The sequence below is a fragment of the Pteropus alecto genome, unplaced genomic scaffold (assembly GCF_000325575.1).
Source record: "Pteropus alecto unplaced genomic scaffold, ASM32557v1 scaffold226, whole genome shotgun sequence".
In the NCBI taxonomy this organism is placed as follows: domain Eukaryota; kingdom Metazoa; phylum Chordata; class Mammalia; order Chiroptera; family Pteropodidae; genus Pteropus; species Pteropus alecto.
Genome location: NW_006440132.1, coordinates 4,003,300 through 4,025,453, shown reverse-complemented (window position 1 = coordinate 4,025,453; position 22,154 = coordinate 4,003,300). Strand labels below are relative to the sequence as shown.

Below are 22,154 nucleotides of genomic sequence, written 5' to 3'. Positions count from 1 at the left end.
TTATCTGTGGCCAGAATGGTAAAACCAGAGCCTAAGCCACAGAAAGGCCTACTCTCCAGGCCAGCCCCTCTGACTAGCTGGGAGATCCTGGACAAACCCTAGCCTATATTTGGACCTCACTTTATCAACCTATGAAAAGAAAGGATATAATACATCAGCATTTCTCAATAATAAAAGTACTTCTAGTAATAAAAGCTAATGATCTTATATGCCAAGCTCCTCTGATCCAAGTGCTTGGTGCACCTATACAATACCCTCATATTAGTATAACCCTCATTTATAGGTGACAAAAACAAGCCACAGTGGAGTTACAGATTTTGCCCAAGATCACTCCAAGTGTTAAGTAAGTAGCAGAGTGTGACTTTACATCCAGGCACTTGGGCTCTGGAATCTATGCTTATGACCTCCATGTCACCCTGACTCTAGATAGAAGGGAGCATTCACTGAGGTGTGTCTTACTTCTGAGAGGCTGGACTGCCTTCAGTAGATGCCCTGGGGTTCAAAGTTTCCTGAACTGGACTCTGCCCCTGAAAGTATGACAAGGACAAAGAAGAGCCGGATTTGGGAGCCCTAAAGAAGGAAAAGAACAGGCAGAACTGCAAAATGGTAGTCTTGGGCCACTTTAGCTGATGGGTAGGGAGGGTCTGGAATGTACCAACCTCCACAGGACCCGCTCTGCCAGCTACATTCTAAATTCAAAGAATTTCAGAGACAGTTGGGTCTTTGTAAGTTCTTTTCAAGCTGAACTCACTGAACAGATGGGAAAGGTGAGGCATACCTATGGTCTTTGTGGATACAGTCTGATTTAGTGGAACTAACACTGGCCTGGAGGCTGAGAAAGCCCATTTGAGGTCATTTATAATTGAGATAATACTATCTAGGTTACTGGCTTATGGCAAGGATGTGTGTAAGTAAATTGCTGTGCCAGAACACAGAAAATGCTTAATAAATATTAGTCAAAACCGAGTCTCTTTCAAATGTTAAAAAAAAAAAAAAAACAGCAGTCACACCCCCTCAGTCCTTCTTAACATCTGATAATGCCCATGCTCCACAAGGAACTCAGCAAGTACCCTGAGATGGTACTTACAAACTTGCACCCCAAAGTTAGCTTACAGGTACTCACTTGGCTTGACATGTGGCTGAATCATTCTCTAAATATATATATGGGGAAAGTCTATCACACTCATTCCATGAATAACACAAAGGCCTTGATTTGCTCCTCCACGTGATGTGCATGTGTTAGGTCCAAAATTAACATTGCTGTCTGGTGGGCTTTGTGTGTGTTTTTCCAAAAAGAGAAAACTTTCAAGCTCTTACTCAGCCCTAATCAGAATGCACAGTGCCAGTTGAAGAGAAACCCGGAGAAGAGAAACCAAAGCCAAGGTCTGCTCCACAGAAGACTTTCAAACAAACAAACGAACAACAAACAAAATCAAAAAACTGTTGACTGTTGAATAGGAGACACGAATGAAGAAGTAGGTGGTAGCTTTACTTGGGTGGGTGGCCTTCGAGCAGCCACTCCACCTCTTCCTCACACAGAGGCTGGGAGTAACGTTTCCTGCCCTCATCCTGCAGGCAGAGCTGTGCTCAAGGACACCAGGAGGAAACGATGTAAGATGGCTTCAGGACCGAAAAGCACGAGGGGAACGTCGCTTGTAGCTATTATCTGATCTCTTTTCTGGCCAGTTAGACCTTGTACATTCTGCGCATTAAATTTATATATTTTTTCCATCTACCGTGCAAAGTCATTAATTACAGCTTTTTAGAGAAACCATTACGATGAACCCACATGCAATTTGGACTACAATTCAAGTGATTTCAGCCCTAGTAGCCTTCGTTGAAGAGATAAGAGACTCGGAGAGTTCTAGATGGTGGAAGGCCACGCCACCTCTCTGTGCCTAGAACTTTATCTCCGAGATGAAGTTCTAGAGGTGGCACACCTGAGTTCATACGTCCTTGGAAAGAACACAATGAGAAAATGTCCTTCAGTGTGCCCAGCACAGTGCTTGATAAGTAGTAATCATTAAATTCTCACACTGAGAGAAAGACATCATACAGGTTTTACAGCCAAACACGCTTAAGTTTGAAGAGCACCTCCCTCTCTTACTAGCTACGTGACCTAGGATAAGTTTCTCTGCCCTCTCTGTAGTATTCATAACTGTAAAGTGAGGGCAGTGAGGGTCTTCCATGTATAACTGTACCAGCTGTGCCCAGCCGAGCTCCAGGGGCCACCATGTAGTGCTCACGCTGCAGGGGTTGTTGTGAAGGTTAAAGCACCTGGCACATCAAGGGCATTTGGAAAAGGGCAGCCCCATTCCAATTTTGTTCCGATTTTGTTTGTTCAGTCGTTCTTGGAAAGGCCAGTTGTATTGAACTTCAGCCTTTAGCAAAGCAGGCCAAGCACGTGACAGATGTTAAACAGCTATTCCCAGAGATGCCAGCCAAAAGGCCAAGGAGTTAGAGACCCTTTATTTTCTTCTCTGAAGCACAATTAGTTTGTCACAGCTGACAGATGATGGATGGGTGGGTATGCATCAGTCCAAGTGACACCATGGCATCTATTTGACCTTCTCTTTATCATTCTAACCTCACATTCGGCCAGCTCTTCCCCTCCATCTGCTGACATTCCCCTGCCTCTCTCCATCCTCTCTCCACCTCACCCTCCCCTGCCCCACAAAGCCATCCGCCTTGTTCCCACTCACTCACCATCACAGAAATGTGGAGAATGTGCATCTGCTCCTCTACAATCTCCGAGGGCTCCTGGAGCGTAGGGGCGGTGGCCCGGGCCAGCTGCCCAGAGCTGCTCATGGAGACGTGGAAGTACAAGGTGCCGTTTTCCAGCCACTGCTGTCTCCAGTGCACCAGTGAGATATCAGCTGCTGTGCCCGACATCTCTGCAAGACAAGACCCAAGGCACTGGGTGAGCTACATGCCTGGCCTCAGTGCTCCAGAGAGGGAAGAAGCCATGCATACTCAGGAGCTCAGAAGGCACCTGCTTTGCACCAGGATGCCTGTCTTCACATCAAATCTATGAGCCAGAGGTCATCACTTCCCTTTAGAGTTCAGTCAACTGTGGCCAAGATTCACCCCAAGCCGCAGAGTGGCAGAGGCACGATTTGAACCCAGGTCTGCTTCTGCCCTTTTTTATGGCACTATGCACGATACGGTACTTCCTTCGACTACAACAGTGCGGTCGAAGTAAGCACGAGGGTGAAAGCGCTTACACTCTTCTGAGGCAGTGGAACTAGAAGAAGATGAAGGGAGGACACAGTGAGAGCCGTGGGAGTTCAGAATGTGACCTCCTCAGACCCTGAGCTGGAAGAACTCATGGCAGAAGAGCAGAACTTCAGAGCTAGAGAGAAACCAAGAGAAGAGGCCCAGCCAAGATGCCTCAAGGTCATCCATTATGGAAAAGGAGTTTAGCAAGTGGGTTGTTCTGAGCCTGTTTCTACTGCTTCGATCAGAGCAGCTCCATTTTGGGGTAGTGGATGTGCTGCACTCCCAAGCATTAGGGTCTTGGCACAAAGGTTTCTGTGACTTAAAAATACTTGAAAAGGCACTGCCACTGCCATTGCCTCACCCCAATGTTCTCAGATAACCAATGGGAAGTAAGTCACCAAACTTAAAATTCTTAACTCTTGCCTCTATGCAATATTTCCCTCTGTACATCCTTGTTTTAAAAGATCTTTTTAATACTACTTCCATTCTGCATAATCACACCAACACAGCCTCTTGTCGAGTAGAAAGGTGATGGCACAAGGTACCAAATGTATCCTTGGACTGGGGTCATAGAATCTTTTCATAATGTTGTCTACTAGCGGGGTGTATCCCTGAAAATGTCCTAGAAGGACAGACCTATCAGTGTGTCTTGTGAAGAAAAGGGAAGGGTGGCACTGTTCTTGGAGGATTAATTATCAGGTCTTCACTCAAGTGGGAGTTACCTAGGAGACAGAGGCAACCCATCAGTAGACAAGTAGCCTTAATAGTGTCTGAGGCTTGGAACTTGGACCCTCTCCCTAGGACAGGGATCTGATCCAGAGGCAGTATTCCTACAGTTCCCAAAGTCCTTGTGTACACACACACACACACACACACACACACACAAGTGCGTGCTTAAGGACTGATGGGGAGGCTGAGTTAGAACTTATCCGATCAGCTCTCCACATTCCTACTACAGCCCCTATTAAATCTGGTGACACTGAATGCAAAAGAGTTGCCTTGAAGACATGAGATGATGCTTGCCCACCAAATTCTACTGTATTATTTGTGTATCATCCATTCTCAGTAGACTAACTCCTTAGGGTTCACAATCAAAGGTCCTTAGGGGAAGAGCAGTTGGAACTTGGTAAATGCTATAAAAAGTTAACTATAACATTTATCATTGTTATTATTCATAGGGCAGGTTTTAATTCACCCTTCAGCTGTTCTGGAAAAAAACCTTGAGACATCCTTGACTGATTGCTTTCTCTCCCACTCCTGACCCAGTCCATCAAGAAATCCTTCAAAAGCCATCCAAAGTTCAGGCCTTCTCAGCTCCTCCTCTGCAGCTACCTGGTAGGCCAGGGCACCATTATCTCTTGCCTGGCTTCTTGCAAGGGCTTCTTAACTTGACTTTCTTCTACCTTTGCCTCTTCTGTCTAATATCAACAAGAAGCCACAGGAATCCTGCTACAGCACCACTCTTTTGCTCTAAACCTTCAATGGCCTCTCACCTCATTCTATGTAAAGCACAAAGTGACCAGAACATAGTAAGTTATTAGTCCAAGTGCAAACCTGCTTGGGTTTCATTTGCTGCACCAGGAGTTGAGCAGGGCCAGAAATAATCACAAAAGTTCATCAGCTCCCAGAACATGGGCCCTAAAGGACCCCAAGAGCTCATAGTAGGGCCCTAGGACAGAAGACTGGATAAGTGCCCGGTCTGTAAAGCAGGTCTCTCCCCAGCACCTTCCTCCTCCCACCATCCCACCTACCAGCCTCAGCACCTGAGGTCTGGACAGCAGCTTCTCAGGCAGCCAGCCAGCTGGGCCGAGGCAAGATGAAGACATCACAGTAAATGGCCTTGCTCAATACCTCACTCATTTTTCTCTCAATGCATAAAAGCCCAAAACCAGAGGCCCAGGGAACCCAGGAATGAGAGTTGCCTCTGGAAATAGTTGTTTCTCATTCAGCTGCTCAAGGAGGATCCATGTGCCCCTCAGTGGGCAGCACTTTCTGTACTAAGAATCCCTGGAGTGGCAGAAAGTCCCAGCGCAGGCCATGTCAGGTTGACACAGCCTGGTATAGATGGAGGCAGAGTAAGTGGAGGGATGCCTGCTGAAATCTACAATCCCCACTCCTAGAGCTCCCCTCAGCCTGTGCCTGCAATCCCAGCATTAAAGGGGTAGCCTTCTCTGTGTTCGGATTGAAAAACGGAGGGTCACAGAGGGTTAATGAATTGCTTAAGGTCACTGGTGAGTTTGCGCCCAGCTGGATTTCCAGTCCACACAACTCCTACTATGCCAGTTGCTCTTACAATGTCTTCCTTTCCCTGACTAAATTAGCCCATGAACCAAAACTAGATTGAACTCTTTGTTTGCTATGGTGATGACTGCACAGTCAGCAGACAGCAAACGTTAAATGATAATAACAGTGTGTGAAACACAGTAAATATTGAATCACAGAGAACAGCTCCGGACTTACTCTATTACGAAGAAAAGAAACTGTTGCTGAGGTGGGAAGGAGGGCCGCGCAACCTCAAAGAGAGGTTGATGGAAACAGAAGGCCTTCATGCGTTCATTCATTCATTTGTGTTTCTTTATTCCTTCAACACACTTTATGAAGGACCTTCTCAATTGCAGGCAGCTTAGCAGCTCAGAATATGAAGTGAAATGAGACATAGCTTTGCCTTCAGGAAGCTCACAGTCCTTTGAAATTCTACCCCTCCCTCTCTCCCATGTCGCTGACTCTCTATTTAATGCAGCCCAGGACATTGTGTATTATCCTGACCCACATCCTACCATCATCCCCTCCTCATGTGCTCCAGCCCTGCAGGACTTAAAACAGTCCTTCAAACAGGCCAGGCTTTCTCTTGTCTCAGGGCATATATGCTCCTGTCTCGTCTGTCTGAAACTCTCCACGCAGAGCTCACAAGCTGGCTTCTTCTCAGCATTTGTCTCTCAGTCCAAATGACACCTGCTCAGAGAGGCCATGCCACTCTTAGCTGAAGTACTCCTCTCCACACACATCTACTCTCTATTATATCCCCTTTCCAAAAATTCCTATAGCACTTGTCACTATGAGAAATCTGCCTTATGCATTTTCTTGAATATGTATTTAATGCTTGTCTCTCCAAGAGAGCAGGGACCTTGCGTGTCTCATTTCCTGCCGTATCTCAAGTACTCTGAAAAGTGCTAATCACATAATAAGTGCCCGTAATAATTACTGAATCACTAATGATGAATTACCACACGTGCATGCACACACACACACACACACACATACACATGTGTATTTACACATATCCATAATAAGATGAAGAAGGTAGCATTAAGTCTCATTAGAGAATTGAAAGAGTAGGTAAAGATCTATTGAACACTTGAAGATGATCTCCTAGCCTGGAGATCAAGAACTGTTCTAATATGTGGTGGTATGAGCATTGTAGGGACGGGCATATCATTAGCCCTCAGAAGAGAGGAGGCATAGACATGGGCTGAGTGGCTGGGCTTCTCAAAGCACTGAAGCCACATGTGTAAATAGGAGTGAAACAAAATGTCAGGTTGGAAATGTAGTTCAGACACAGAGTTAAGGGCTTTGAATGGCTGGTAATAGAGAATATTTTTATTCTGTATGCAGTAGGGAATCAGCAGAGTATACTTTATCAGTCCTGTGTCCATTAAAAACAGGTCAAAGAAATAGTAGCATAACCAAAGCCAGCTCTTGAAATTCCCTGCTGATTGATTTTCCAATTGCATTTTCCCTTTCCTCTTCCCCTAGTCCTTCCATATAAACATTTCATTGAAGTCTTCAAGTCCTATTACAATCAAACTTAAAGCAAAGGGGACTAAATGCATTTGGTCGGGAATCAAGGCGATTCCCATAAAGGCAGATTATGCTGACATGATGAATATAAAATGAAACAGCAGATATTAAAGTGGGAGAATTGGTGCACCATGCCTTCCATCTATAGGCTGACTCCAGTGGCTGCCTCCCTCCCACTACGGAGATCTTGATTTTATATTGGAATCATAAAGAAACACAGGAATTGCCTTTTCTCCATTCACTGTTCTCCCTGCATGGGCTGCAATTTGTGAAATATTCAATAGGTTCAGATCCCCTCAACCCCCCTGCTAAAGCCAAGCTAAAGGATCAGCCTTCATCAGTGATTCTGGGTAGACCACCACTCTGCCTCAGCAGCCACAGATGCCTTTCGGCCTCCTGGAAAAAAAAAAAAAAATCCCAAAGGCATGTTGTGCTCTTAATTGGCTTGTTCTTCCTAATCTATGGCACTCATTGCATTTATATTTAATTCCTGAAGGTCATTATGAAAATAAGCAGCTCTTCTGATCACCAGCCATGTAGGTAACATCTCCCAAGTGGCTCACTAATCCGCCTTCTGATTCCACGGCATCAGATGACCCTCCAGCCTATTATTTGCAGAAGGCCTGAGAGCGTGCTCCTGATGAGTTTCCAAACGGTCTTTGCCTCACTGGGGGGAAGCAGACATTATGTGAGATGAACTTGCTGCCTAGGCAAAAAGAGTTGGGGAAGTTGGCCCCACTGACTTCTACCACCCCTGCCATTAGCTGTCCCAGCACTCATGGGTGGTTATCTCCATGCAGCAAGCCCTGACAAATAGGGCTGGGAAGTATATCTGAAACACACACGCCCTCATTTCCATCTCTGAAATGGTTGCCTTAATGAAAACTCTTATCATCTCTTCTGTGGACTGCTTCAAATGGCTCTGTGACAGTCAAGGTTTTATCAGAAAAGAGACACTGAGTAAGGACACTGAGAAGTGTTTAATGATGGGACCATTTGCAAAGGCTGTGAGTGTATATTAGAGTTCTCCAAAGAAACAACACCAATAGGACATGATAGATAGATAGATAGATAGATAGATAGATAGATAGATAGATAGATAGATAGATAGATGATAGATAGATAGATATAGATATAGATATAGATATAGATATAGATATAGATATAGATATAGATATAGATATAGATATAGATATAGATGGAGAGAAATTTATTATGAGGGATTGACTCACATGTTTACAAAGGCTAAGAAGTTCTACAATCTGCCATCTGCAAACTGGACACCCAGGAAAGCCAGTGGTGTAACTCCAGTCCAAATCCAAAGGCCTAAGAACCAGGGGAGCCAGTGGTATAAGTCTCAATCTGAGTCTGAGTCCAAAGGCCTGAAAACAGGAGAGCTGATGCCTGAGGACAGGAAAAGATTGATGTCCCGGCCCAAGCAGAGAGCATACTGGTCTGTCCTCCACATGTGGGTTCCATTCAGGCCCTCAAGGATTAGAGGATGTTCGCCTACATTGATGAAGTCCTTTCTCCTTTACTTGGTCTACTGTTTCAAATGCTACTCTCTTCCAGAAACGCCCTCACAGACACATCCAGAAGTCATGTTTTACCAGCTCTCTGGAAATCGCAGACAAGCGCAAGGCAAACCAATGATGAAGCACCTCGAGGTTGGCAACAGCAAGAAGCTATCACCACTCTACACCTAAAGGGGCAAAGGGAGGGAGTTATAAAACCCTGAAAGGGCTACAGCTATAGGAAAGGGCTGCCAGACGGGAGCTGTGGCCTTTAGTAGAATAACACAGCTACTGACAAGGCATGACCACCATGCAGCTGGTAGGGTAATAAATGCTCCAACCTCATTCTCCTTCCACTTGCCAATCTCCTACAGGTGCCTTACATGGGCCAATCCCAACCAAACACCCAATCGGTGAAGTAAATCATACAGGTCCGCCTTCCAGGGCAAATGGCAGGGAGTGGGTCTCCAGGGGCAAATGGAGACTACCCAGAAGGCCCCAGCTGGTATCCCTACCTCCAGGTTTCCTCTCTTCCAACCATCCTTCAAATGGCTACTGGGATTACATTTCTAACTTATAAATATGGTCATGTCAGTCCTTTGCTCATAACCTTTCAAAGACTCTTGATTCCTTTCAGAATCAACCTAATTTTATGAGCCCGGCATCTGCTTTTCTCTCCTGCCTTATCTCATTTCATTCCTTTCCTTGCATTTATATGTTAAATCTGCTAAACTATTTATGCATTCTCCCATATACGCTATGCTGTTTCCTAACTCAGTCTTTTAGAAGATGTTTTTTCAGAGTCTGAAATAACCTTCCCCGCTAAACCCCATTCCCTGCTCTGGAATATTTCCCTGACCTCCATAAGAGCTACCCATTCCTTTAGTCTTCCATAGGGAGAAAACACTGCATGTTGCATAATATCACAGACTCTGGAGACCAACTGCATGAATTTGAATCCCTACTCCCCTGTGTTCAAGCCTTGTGTCTCTGGATATGCTCTTTAGCTTCTTAGTGCCTCAGTTTCTTCATCTGCCAAATGAGAATAATAATAGAACCTGCCCCATAGAGTTGCTGTGAGAATTAAATGAGGTAACTTAAACGAATTAGCTTTCAGCATTAATCTTGATCCTCAGGAAGCATTCCACGCTTTTGTTATATATCACTTCATATATACCATTATTGAACCCTATTTTACCATTATCCTGGTCTTGGTATTTCTCTATGTTAAAATGATCTGTTTACACTGCTGACCTCTCTCAATGGACTCAAGTGCAGGGACACATCAGAACCATTTGTGTAGACTAGTGCCTGACATAGTATCCCAATACAGAGTAGAGGAATCTGCAAATGTTTGGTGAGTTGAGTCAAGCTGCATATTTGAATTCAGGTAGGCATCCCCAAAGACGAGAGAGAAGAGATGACAACTCAGGATGTCAGGATGTCAATGGTGGCTTGATTCTCATATATCGACACTATAGAAATTTATTTAACACCTGACTCAAATCTAGGAATCCTAGATAATACAAATGAAAAGAAAGAACTTTAACTTTCAAGGAGCTTGCATTCTCACAAAAAGAGAGGAAATTTATAGAGCAAATAGACAATCATCTGATTCTGTTTAGACATAAGCATGTGTGAGTACAGCTAAAAAGAAAGACACTGGAAGATCAAGAATGGCACTCCTTAAACGGTGGGATTCGAAGTGATTTTAATCACGTTCTGATTCATTTTTTTCTACATTTTCTACACAGAATATATATTATTGCTGTAGCAGATGCAAATATATGCTCATTCTAAAGATTCGTTTAGTCAACCAACCTTTTCTGAGCTACGGCACTGAAGGATTCTATCCTCAGAAGCTCAATCCAAGGAGTGGAGAAAAGGCATGCTATAAGTAGCTATAAATCAAAGTAGGAAGCTGAGAGGGGGAGAGATAACTTCTGGTTAGATCTAGAAAGTCTTCATGGAGGAGTCTTGAAGAGTAGGTAAGATTTCAACAAGTGGTACAGCACCGAGCATTTCAGACAGAGGAGTGGCGCAAAGGCAAGGAGGCAGGAGGGTTGCAAATGTGCAGAGGGGTGAAGTGGGAGGACGCCATTAGAAAACGCTGAGGCTCATCCCTACGGAGGAAACAGACAAAGACTTCCATAGCACGTCTGTAGGGAGCTACCAATTCTTACCTGTGAACTTTCTCTTAGCAGAAAAAAAATAGTGCCAGGTTCTACTTAGGACGCTCACGCCATCAGACCAAGCCCTAGTTCAGAGGCTAATGAAGATCTTTCCATGCCATAAATTAAAATGTAAATATGGATGGATTGAAGGGAGGAATGGATGGATGGATAAATGGACAGATGGATGGATGGATGGACAGATGGATGGACAGATGGACGGATGGATGGACGGATAGATGGACAGAGAGATACTTCTCAGTTTCTCTGATATAATCAATAATCACACAGCTCGGGTTAGTGAAAAGAACATGAGATTTGGAACTGGAAGCTTAGGTTTCCATGATGCCTCTGTACCAACTAGCTGGTTTACCTAACAACAAATCGCAAAATATCTATGATTTTCTTTCTTTTTATGCAAAGTGTGTTTGGGGGGTGGTGGTCAAGATCTGTCCTATTTCTATCACATCTAACATAAAACTGAAGAAAATAAGGCCATATGTAGCAATAAGCTTGGAAATCTACAAAGTTCCACTGTTAGCCTTGAAAGCAAATGCAATCATTATCTCCATCATTCAACAACAAAACTCCCATAAATATTTAACAACCATCTAAAATGTGCCAGGCAGTGTCAGGTCTTGTAGACAGAGTGGATAAAAAGACAAATTTGATTGCTGCCCTCACAGACCTTCCATTCTAGTCTGGATTTTCCTCAGTTCCCACTAAGTAGCTAAGTAGCAACAGCAATGGCAACTCCCCTTGCTCCAATTTTTCATTGATTCATCCATTTAATCATTCATTCATTCATTCATAGCAGAAGATTGTGTCTGTCTAGATAATTGCTATCCTCCATACTTAGCATGTAGTGGGTGCTCAAGTATGTGTTGAACAAATGTAACTCTCAATGCACATTTTATGTGTTCCCTGCTCTCAAGAAAATCAGAATCTAGCAGAGCAGGAAAAAAAATCAACAAAGGAGACATTAGCATGGTACTGGCCATGGTGTGTTATGGGACATGTGCCAGGGGTGAGTTAATGCACCTTTTTCATCAGGAGTTGCACAAGGCAAGCAGACAGAGTCCATAATCTGAATACTTTGTAAGTCTAAGAGATCCTGATATCAGGCCAGGTTAAATGCCCAAGGGACGGCGTCACAGTGGTGCTGGGTTGAGGAGGTCACCTGCGGGGAGGAATAGAAGGTGCAGAGATGGTGGGGGCTGCGACACAGCCAGGCCCTGCAGCAGCAGTTGGAGAAGAAAATCCCAGAAGTACCTCAGGCCCCTTCCCTCCCCACCCCCATCTGTCGGTTCTTATCTCTGCCTTGAATCCAATCTGCCCATGCCCACCTCCTTCGGGAACTGCATCTTTTACACAAAACTGTTTTCCCAAGCCTCTCGGTGGAGATAAATAATACAGTTATACCCAGTTAAATAAGTGATGGGAAGAGAAGAATTAAGAGATATTAGCAAGGGAGAAAAGCATATCGTTTTAGATTAGATTTGAAAATAGATGGAGGGTTGATGGAATGGATTCTCATTACTCCTAGTTATTCTCTTCTGAACCATTTCCCTCCCTCTTTGCTGCATTTTTTTCCTGGTCTTTCTTTGTCATTTATCTTAGCTATACGCCCTTGGTTTCTCTGTGGGTTGGCTGTTTCTTTTCTTCTTCTTCTTTTACTTAATACACCCAAACAGTCAATGAGTTTTTCTCCTCCACCACCCTCCCTTGTTCCATGACATTGCAAAGTGATGCAGAGAGGGCACCAAAAGAATAGAGACAGGAACTTTCATTAACATTCTCTTATGTGCCAGGAACTAGGCTTGGGGCTTTCACTCAGTGTCTCTGTTAGCCTTCATGGAAACCCGATGTGGATAGGCTGGGTAGCAGAAGACCCATTTTCTTGCTGAGATATCTAAGGTCCTAACATGTGACTGGACTTCTCTAATTCTCTCTAGTAAGTAACAGAGCATGAATTCCAGCTCTCATTTCCTGACTCCAAATGCAGTGTTCTCCCCACTATCCTAACTGGGCTGAGAAAAGGAGTTTCACATTAAGTAAAAACATTGAGGGATTGAGTCCATACTGCGGGGTGTGATAAAAGTACCAGGACCGACATCCTCCGGGGTCAGATGCTATTCATCCTTCATCATTATAAAGTCATTTGCTAGGGTTAAGTATTGTTCCCTCTGTTTTTAAGACGCAAATCTCTCCTGGGAGAGAGGTATATGAAGCATTCTGTCATGCAGTAAATGCATTTTTAAGAGCACTTTGCTTAGTCCTATATTTCGCCAGGTGACTTTTAACAAGCTAAGTTTACCTCTCTAAGTCTTGCTTGCCTCATATGGAAAATGGGAATCATAAAAGCTATCTCTTATGATGGCCATGAGTATTAAGGGAGATAAAGCATTTGAAGGAGCCTAGCATAATATTTCACATATGCATATTCCTAGTCAGTGTCTTTCTGCTCTTGACTCTTTCTATTTCGCCCCTGTCAAGACAAGAAGAATCAAGTTGTTTTGAGAATAATGAGAAATGACACAGTATCAAACAGAGAAAAAGGAGGCAGAGGTCACAGACATAAAACTTCACGATTCACTTGGAAACAGTCTCTAAGACCTTTCTATCAGGTCCTCAGTGCCCACTCCCCCAACTCATTTTAAGTCATCCCTATTGGCGATGACCTAGAATCATGACAAATCACAACAGAGGGGGAGTGTAAAAGGATGAAGAACAGTGATCTGATCCACTATTTTACTGATCGTGGAAATGAAGACCAGAGAGGGGTCTCGATGTGCCCTGTGGCACACAGCTTTATAATCCAGTGCTCTTCAAGAATTGGAAGGGGGCGAGAGATGAGGATTTACAGGGAGCTGGGACAGAGGTAAGAGGTGGAACCTCCCTGACTCCTAAAAGTGATTTAGCAGCATGGGGGGAGGACGGAGAATTCCCTCATACTCCAGGGCTCCCTCAGGCTCTCCCAAAGATGCCATTAAGATGGCTCCTTAGGTCTCTGTTGCTGTGTCTTACTCATTAATCCCCAACACCCTCACCTCAACCCAGAGGGTTCTGCATCTGAGTGCCACACACTTCAATTCAGGCCTGACAGATAATAAAATATGATGAGTCGAGAGAGCATGGCACCATGTAGTGTTGTCAGTGAGGGAGGGAAAATAAAACCTGTAATAACTGGCAACCGAACAGAGACTAAGAGAATAAACATATTTGCCACTGACCCCACTAGCTATTTGCAGCAATGTGAGATAGGCTGGGCTTGGAGCAGTACCTTTCCATGATGAATTCCTCCTGCTGCCAGACCCTGGACTGAACCTCTTGCCTCTGTACTCCACGCCACAGTCCACTGGCCCCAAGCAGCATTCCGACCTCCAAGTCTTTGCTCATGCTGTGCCTCCTGCCTGGAATGCCTTAATCTCTTCTTCTGCACACACAGACATTACCCACCTTTCAAAACCCAGCTGAAGTGAGTACTGCCCAAAATGCCCCTCTCCCTCCTCTGAGCTCTAAACACCTCTGGCAGGTTTCTTACAACCTTCCCTGGATCATTAACCTCACCCGTCCTTAATTCTCATTTCCTTTGCTAGGTCGTGAGATTCTTCTGGGGCAGGAATCACTATTATATCCTCTTGGTAGCTCAGCATTTTATGCCATAGCAGGTACGTAATAAATATGAGCTGATAAAAAAGTTTAAATAGAATCCCAAAGGGGTGGGACTCCCTATTTCAGTTCCATGGATAGGAATACTGACAAACAGTGGATGGAAAACACACAGAGAGCCTGAGACCCAGAAATGGGATGAACCAGGTGAAGGTCTCAGACTAAATAGGAAGATATGGGGCTGCTTGCTCCGCCTCATCTTTGCAGCTTCTATCAGAATGGAAGCAATCTGGATCAAATGGCATTTGCTATGGTCAAAACATGACAAGAAAGTATTCTGTGCCTTGCCCATGTCTTCTGTTATGTCATTTTCTCCCATTCCCCAGCCCCATAAGATAACCCCATGCTGTTGTTCACACTGTTTTCTCTACCTAGGCTGTCCTTCTCACTCGTTTTTGCCTGCCTAACTCAATCTTCAGAACTCAGCTGTAAACAGATTATCTCCACAGTCAACAATTCTCCTCCTTAATCTACACCAGTGTTATGTGACCTTGCAGATCCTCCACCAAGAGGTGAGTCTATTACACCTCCCCCTTGACTCCAGGTTGGTAGCATGACTTTCTTTGCCCAAAGGGACCATGGCAAAATGACACAAGCAGACTCGCAAAGAGTTTGTACACCAGGGCGTGCTCTCCCTTGCATCTCTTGAGAATCCAGCTATTGCCATATGGAGAAGCCAGGCATAGACTGCTGGATGATGAGAAAAATATGGCCCGTTTGCCATTGTCACCCCAGACAAAGCCTGCTGCTAACCAGACATATGAGAGAAGCCACCCTAGAGAATCCATCTCCCAGAAAAACTACCAGTTGACCACAGACACACGAGAGAGCCCAGTGGAGATCTGCCAAGGTCAGCAGAACTGCCCAACCAAGCTCAGCCTGAACTACTAGACCGCATAATTATGAACCAAAAAACTGTTTTTAGCCACTAAGTTTTGGGGTGTTTGTTACACAGCAATAGCTAACTAAGAGAACAATGCAGATGTCTCCTTCTTTGTGAAGCCATTTCCCCACCCCCCACCAAGGCGGGCTAGTGCTCCTGCTCTGTGCTTCCCGCCACACAATATTGTAATCATCCTTTTAGTTATTTCACACCTCACTTACCTTCTGCTCCCCACATCTCCGAGCTTTTTAAAACTAAGAGTCTACTCTCCCCTGCTGTCTGCTACCTCCCTAACACCTAGCTTAGAGTAAATACTCAATGGACAAGTGTAGAACAGAACTACCAGATACTGAAAATTTCCCCAAGGCAGGATTCTACTATATTACTAACAACCCCTCCTCCTCCTAATCAAAATCTCTGTGGTCCTGATTTGAAGTAGGTATTGATTGGCTTCAACTGCACAGTTTCGGGAGCATAGACTGTCTATATATTCCTTAAATAAGCTCCACGCCTGTTCAGTGTGTTCCTAGCGGCCTTGATTGTAATGCAGCCTCTACTCCATTACCCTGATTTATAACGCAGCTCTGGCGCACAGAGCCCCAGGCCATAGGTGGAATGATTATAGCACCCTATTGACTTGCAATTCCACATCATTCCGTCCAATTTAGACCTGCCCTGTAGCAGGGAAGGGACAATGAGAGGATGCCGGGCTGGGAGGAGAGAGGAGAGAGGGACCCTCTTGATCTTCTGACTGCATCTGAGAAGGATGAGAAAAAGGCTCAGGTGGCCAATGTCCCTCCTAACCAGGACGATGAGTACCTGAATGATGGCAAATCATGCCCTTCTTCATAAGGTCAGACACAAGGACTCCTACTGAAATGCCAGACTCCTCTCCCAGTAAGATGATGGAATGTTGTTCCCATACCGCCAGGTTAGCAATCAGAAAAGTCAAATTCCATTCTGGTCTTGGCTCTGTGACCTTAGGTGAGGGGTTTGTACCTCTGGACCTCAGTCTTCTCATCTGTCAAATGGAAGGACTGATCCCTCTCCTAATTCCTGTACTAGGTCATTGGAGGAAGTGATAGGGGACATTCACGAGAGGGTACTTTGAATAAATTGTTTTCTGTGCCATGATTAATACCAATCGACCCAGTGGAAGACGTCTGGAAAACTGAAACTAAGTGGTTCAATGAGAAAGGCTAAAATCTTCTCCCACTTTTTAATACCCCAGCACTCTCATATGGCACAGAGTCAGGTTTGGTCTCTAAAACCAGCCACCTGGGTTCACATCTCTGACACTCTATTAGTTGAGTAACCTTGCAGAAGTCACATAAATCCTCAAGGTTTTGATTTCCTTATTTAATCTCGAGGTCTCACTTTCCTCATATAAACTGGAAAGAATAACACCATACTAATCAGTGGAGCGTAAATGCCAAGAAGGCATGGACTGGACTGTCCTGGTCATCCCTTTGTCCCAGGACCTAGAACGGTGCCTTGTATAGTGGAGCCACTTAATCTAAAATGACAGAATGACTGATACTTACTAAGTACTTACTATGTGCAAGACTCTGAGCCCAGCTGTTTGCACATATTATCTAATTTCATCACACCAACATCTCCAGGGCTAACAGATAATAATAAGTCCACGTGTACACAGTGTTGAGTTTATGTATCGGCACACGGCCTGGCACTAGTATTTGCTCGATGAGGTTTGCAACGTCACTTGCTGCTCCTACTACCACCTTCTCTGTGCTACCCAAATACATTGTTTTTACTCCAGAAATACAGACTCTTAACCACCAGGGCCTGTCTTTAATTGTAAATTTCTAGAGAATAAGAATAGCATCTGTCCAAAGACCTCTTCAGAGCACTGTGGTTACAACCCAGAATATCATCAGCGTGTGGGGTTAAGAATTATGACCGCTGCATTGTCACACCTCCGCTACCCTTACCCCACCTTGCTGGCCCCCACTTCCAGAACCACAAAAACTAAACTTAGACTGAGGCAACTCGGCAGATGTTCCGGAGAGCCTTCACCACACCAGGCCCTGCGCCCGGAGCTTTCAGGCATCATTTCCCTGAAACTCTACTTCCCACTTAGGACCAAGAGACCTGAAACCCAGATAGGACAGGGCGTTACTACAGACAGCACAGAAGGCAGGAAATGCGACAGTGAGAATCCAGCCTCTTGACCTCAAGGACAAGCTCTTGTCCTCTACCTGCCAGGTTTCTACGTGTCCTCCTGGCTCCACCAAGGAAAAGGGGCTTCTCTCTCTGAACCTCACTTTTCTAACCTATTAAATAGGAGCAATGATGCCATCCTCAGAGACCATTTAGAGGATTTGCTGGGGAATGATGTTAGTAAGACAAGTGCTTGGCCCTTATTCTCCATCTTGTTGGAATCTATCATGTTTTCAAACACCAGAGAATGGTCTATGGCCACGCCATCCTGAACAAGACCGATCCTGTCTGATCTCAGAAGCTAAGCAGGGTCGGGCCTGGTTAGTACTTGGATGGGAGACCACCTTGGAAGACCAGGTGCTGCAGGTGTAAAAAAAACCAAACAAACAAAAAGAAAAACATAAAGGACAGAGAATGATGTCCTCCACTCCACAGTTTATATGCAGAATCTCAGCTTTGTGTGCTGGTTCAATTACATGACAATTACAAATGGGAACTGGGAGAAGAGGAGCCTACCCACATGGTGTCCCAAACATGCACCCCATGAACTTCTGTTACAGGCTTTCTACCTTTCCTAAATACTTCTCTTTAATGACTTGGTGGTTCAACTTCTACCACCATTACCACCATCCGGGTTCCCATTCACAGCATGATATGAAATATACTAGAAGGAACCATGGTGCCAGAATGCCCTTGTGATAGGCAGATGTGCCTATCGCAGGGGGAGCCAGTCAGTTTACTGGCTCTTGGAGTGAGGATAAAGTTAAATTATTTCCAGAAAATTTACAAGGGATTCAGGCCAGGAAATACATAGGTACACAGGAAGTCAAATTTGCACAACTTAAAAATACCTTCAGAGATGCCCACCCAGCCAGTTGACCATACACGTTTATTTGTTTGTATTCACAAAACACAAGTGAGCTCACAGACACATGCACCTCCTCATGAATCTATGCATCTGTGTAACATCAAGAAAGCATCCAAATCTTTTTTCACACACACACACGTGTTCACATTCAGCCACTGTCTCATGCACACACATGAATGCACAGACCAATGCTATGGAATATTCATTGTCTCATGTACATTCTGTAAAACTGCTCTCTTTCATACTCTGGCAGCGTGGATATTTGTGCATGTATGCACATCCATGTATTCCCTGACAGGCATCTACATGAACACACATACATACACACACACACACACACACACACAGAGGCATATGCAAGGTTCTCGCACATGCACAGGCTCACAGTGTGTTCGCCTGCTTCGCCCCATTTGCACACTGCTGTGCATGCTCCATCCTGCACATTCAAACTCACATGTATGTATGTGCATAGATGCCTGCACTTGTGGGCAGAAATCCACACATTTGCTCAGGCATGCACATGTCCACAGACGTGGGTACATTCAGCCTAAGGACATAGCCAAGCCCTCAGTTATGTCCTCACATACACATGTCTGTATCTGACATAGGAATGCCCCTCTGAGCCCTGGGAATATCTCTGGATCTGTCCTTCAAGAGGACTGGTTTTGAACTCAAGGAGAAAGACGAAACCCTCTCCCACACAGTCTCTGAAAGCTATTTCCTCTTCTCTGGCATGACTGACAGGCCATCGTGGAGCAAAGGAAAGCAGAACAGTCTCTGTTCTTGAGCTGTCCATCCACTTAATTCTTTCTGATTTTGTTATGGAAAAAAATTCCACTGATTTGATATTTCATCCCCTCAGCCTGATGTCCTTGAAAGAGACAGACTGATACAAGGCAGGAAGAGGCCCACTGATGCCAGGCCCCAGGCAGCCCTGGTGACATTCCCACTGGCTCTGACTACCATGCTCTGCGCAGGAGGCCTGGCCAGAAAGACAAAGCTGGTGCCTTGGACATGGAGACAGGGAAATTCAGAAGCAGAAATAATGCATTAATACTCCTCACTCTCTTCTTACAGCCACACACTATGCAATTCATTTGCTCATGAGAACATTCTCAAGGGAGCTAGGAGCTAGCCCATTTTACAGAGAGAGAAACTGGGATACCCACAGGTGATGATGGCACATGCCTAAGGTGCCACTGCAGTTAATAAGGAGCAGGAGTGGAGGCCTGAATTCAACTCGGCTTGTCTCAAAGCACTTTCTAAACTCAGGGGAATCTGGAAGGAAGCTGGCCAGCCATATGTCACTGCCTGGCCTCTGGAATCCTCCTCATTTCAAATGCACATTCAGGAGCTTCATTCCACAGACGAGGACCCAGCGCGTCGCAGCAGTATTGTCCCAGCCTGATCCGGGAGCAGGGAACTGGATGAGGAGATAGAGAAGGAGAGAATGTATGGGGGAAGAAAGGAGGAGATGAATAAAGAAGGAAAATGGACAGTGTTGGAAAGACAGGGAGGAAGAGAAGATGGAGAAGTAAGGAAACAGCTTTAAGAAGTGACAGTGTTCATCGTTCTGTTTTTTCTAATAACATGCACTGAACCCTTCTCTGTGCTGGGCTCTGGAAGAGATGCCAGAGGGGGTCATACATAGTTGGCTCAGAGAAATGAAGACACTAAGTGAAAATCACACGGGATTTCTGCAGCAGAGGCAACATTCAGACCCACTTTGCCTAACTCCACGGTCCATGCCTAAGGCATTCTTCTGACTGCCCTTCCTGTACCTGCATCTGCTACCTGCCGTGGTTACCTAACTCCCACAGAACTGGCTATTTAGCACAGGACGGCATAGCGGGATGTGCCCTGAAAGATAATCCAGAGATAGAAAAAATGAGGTTGGGAGGGACGAAGTAGCTTGGCCAAGGTACAATAAATGCCTAGACTGAGACAGGACCTGACTTTCTGACCCCAAGATCAACACTTTTTCGAATGTGCCTTGTGGCAGGCTATGCATTATCAAGATGAGAAATCCCAGCCCTGAGGTCACTGACCGGAAGGCGGAAGAGCAGACATGAGAATGGAGAGCCTCTGAGCTCTCTTCTCCTAAGCACGAGTGAAAGTATTAGAAGGAAGGCAACCTCTCCATCTTTGGGGCAATAGCATTAGCGACTTTCGTTTACTGTTGAGCTGAGACCCAGAGAGGAAGGGATTTAGACCTTTCAAACAAAATCCAGGCTCCTTTCCCAAGCAGTCGCTTCTGAACACATCGGAAGCCACTGAGTGTTGTGATTAAAAAGACAAGGTTTGGAGACAGGTAGACCAGTGTCTCCAGAGGTACCACTCAACGGCTCTGAGGGCCTGCTTCATGGTGCATGACTTGTGAAGTCACACAGGGGCTAGCACTGAGAAGGCCATCATGCTTAGTTGAAGGCTCTGTCGTCACGCACTTGAATTTCTTAATTTTTAAACACAGTGCCTCACATTTTCATGTTGCACTGGACCCTGCAAGTTCAGTACCTGGTCTTATTTTTGACACTTCTCCTTCCTGAGCCTCAGTTCAGACAACTTGCATGAGGTTAGTAACGGTGCTAACTTGGCGGGGTTTGCAGTTGACACTGTCTGTGCCTTGCCCGAGTCCTCCTTGGTACTCACCTTTCCTGTACAGGTCAACAGAACTTCTTCCTGTAGGCACATGATCGCAGCCCAGGGCCTTCCTAACCCTTATTCAGGACAGGCCAGAAACACCAGAGGGTTTTAATGTCCTCCACCCATGCCCCGCCCCCCATCCCTCAACCAGGAGTAGCCCTTAGCCAGTGACAGATTGGAAGGAAGTATAAGAAAAATGCTCCAGTTTAGGATGGTCCTGGGCTTGTACTATACTGTCCCCCAGTGTTCCCCAGTGGAATAGAGTCCCATTTGCCCATAGCAGCCCCCTGCTCAGCTATGCTCCCTCCACTGGCTCCCTTCCCTGCCCTGCCTCACTTGCCTGACCGATGCTTCCCGGGGCTACTTCCCAAATAAATGACTTGCACTCATCTCCTCATCCTATGCTCTGCTTTGGAGAACCCAATTAATGACAGAATTGTTGTGAGCGCAGTTGAGATAATGTATGTAAAGTGCTCAATACAACATCAGGCATAGATGCAAGCCCTCAATAAACGGTAAGCTTATCATAAAAAAAAAAAGAAAGCCGCTTTTAAGAGAAGACATGAGGAAGACAACAGAACATTTATAATTGATTTCTAAATTTATCCTCCTAATGAAATCATCTCTGGCAGACCCATCTCAGGACCAGGCAGCAATGATTTTCAGGGCCCCATTTCCCACCAGAGACAGATGTCAGTCATTCTGGCTCCTAGGACCCAGCCCAAAGTGAAAGCTCATATGCAATCATCATTAACTCCCTCCTAGCAAAAGGGAAGCACAATTCTGCTCAGCATCTCAGAGCCTGGGGGTCGGATATCTTGTCTACCCTTTTGTTTCACAGATGCAGAAACTGAGGAACAGAAATATACCCACAGACACTAATGTGTGAAAGGCAAGATCAGAAGAAGCAATTAGGTGGCCTGCTACCTATTCTCCGAATAGACCTCATTATTTACTGATTCATTAATTCCTTTTAATTGCCCATGCACACACATACATACTGGAAAGGAAGCTCCACAGATTCAAGAAATGTTTCCTATTTCATTCAATGTTATATCCCCCCAAGAGCCTAGCACAGCACCTGGCACATAGTAAGTCATCATGAATATTTATTAAATAAACAAATGCTGATCTCATGAAACCTATAGTCCACCCCAAATGTAGCTCTTCCTAGCCTGCTCAGGAGAACAACAAAAAGAGCCTCA

At 45.1% G+C, this 22,154-nt stretch overlaps 1 protein-coding gene and 1 pseudogene across 1 annotated transcript in view; one reads left to right on the top strand and one right to left on the bottom strand.

Annotated features, from left to right (window-relative positions):
- ASTN2 (astrotactin 2) overlaps positions 1-22,154 on the bottom strand; it is a 787,984-nt gene that overhangs the window by 669,747 nt on the left and 96,083 nt on the right. The window contains exon 3 of the mRNA XM_025050436.1: positions 2,707-2,894. Within this exon, the coding sequence (XP_024906204.1) occupies positions 2,707-2,894 (188 nt within the window). The remainder of the gene's footprint in view (positions 1-2,706; positions 2,895-22,154) is intronic.
- LOC112484061 lies at positions 17,689-17,807 on the top strand (annotated as a pseudogene).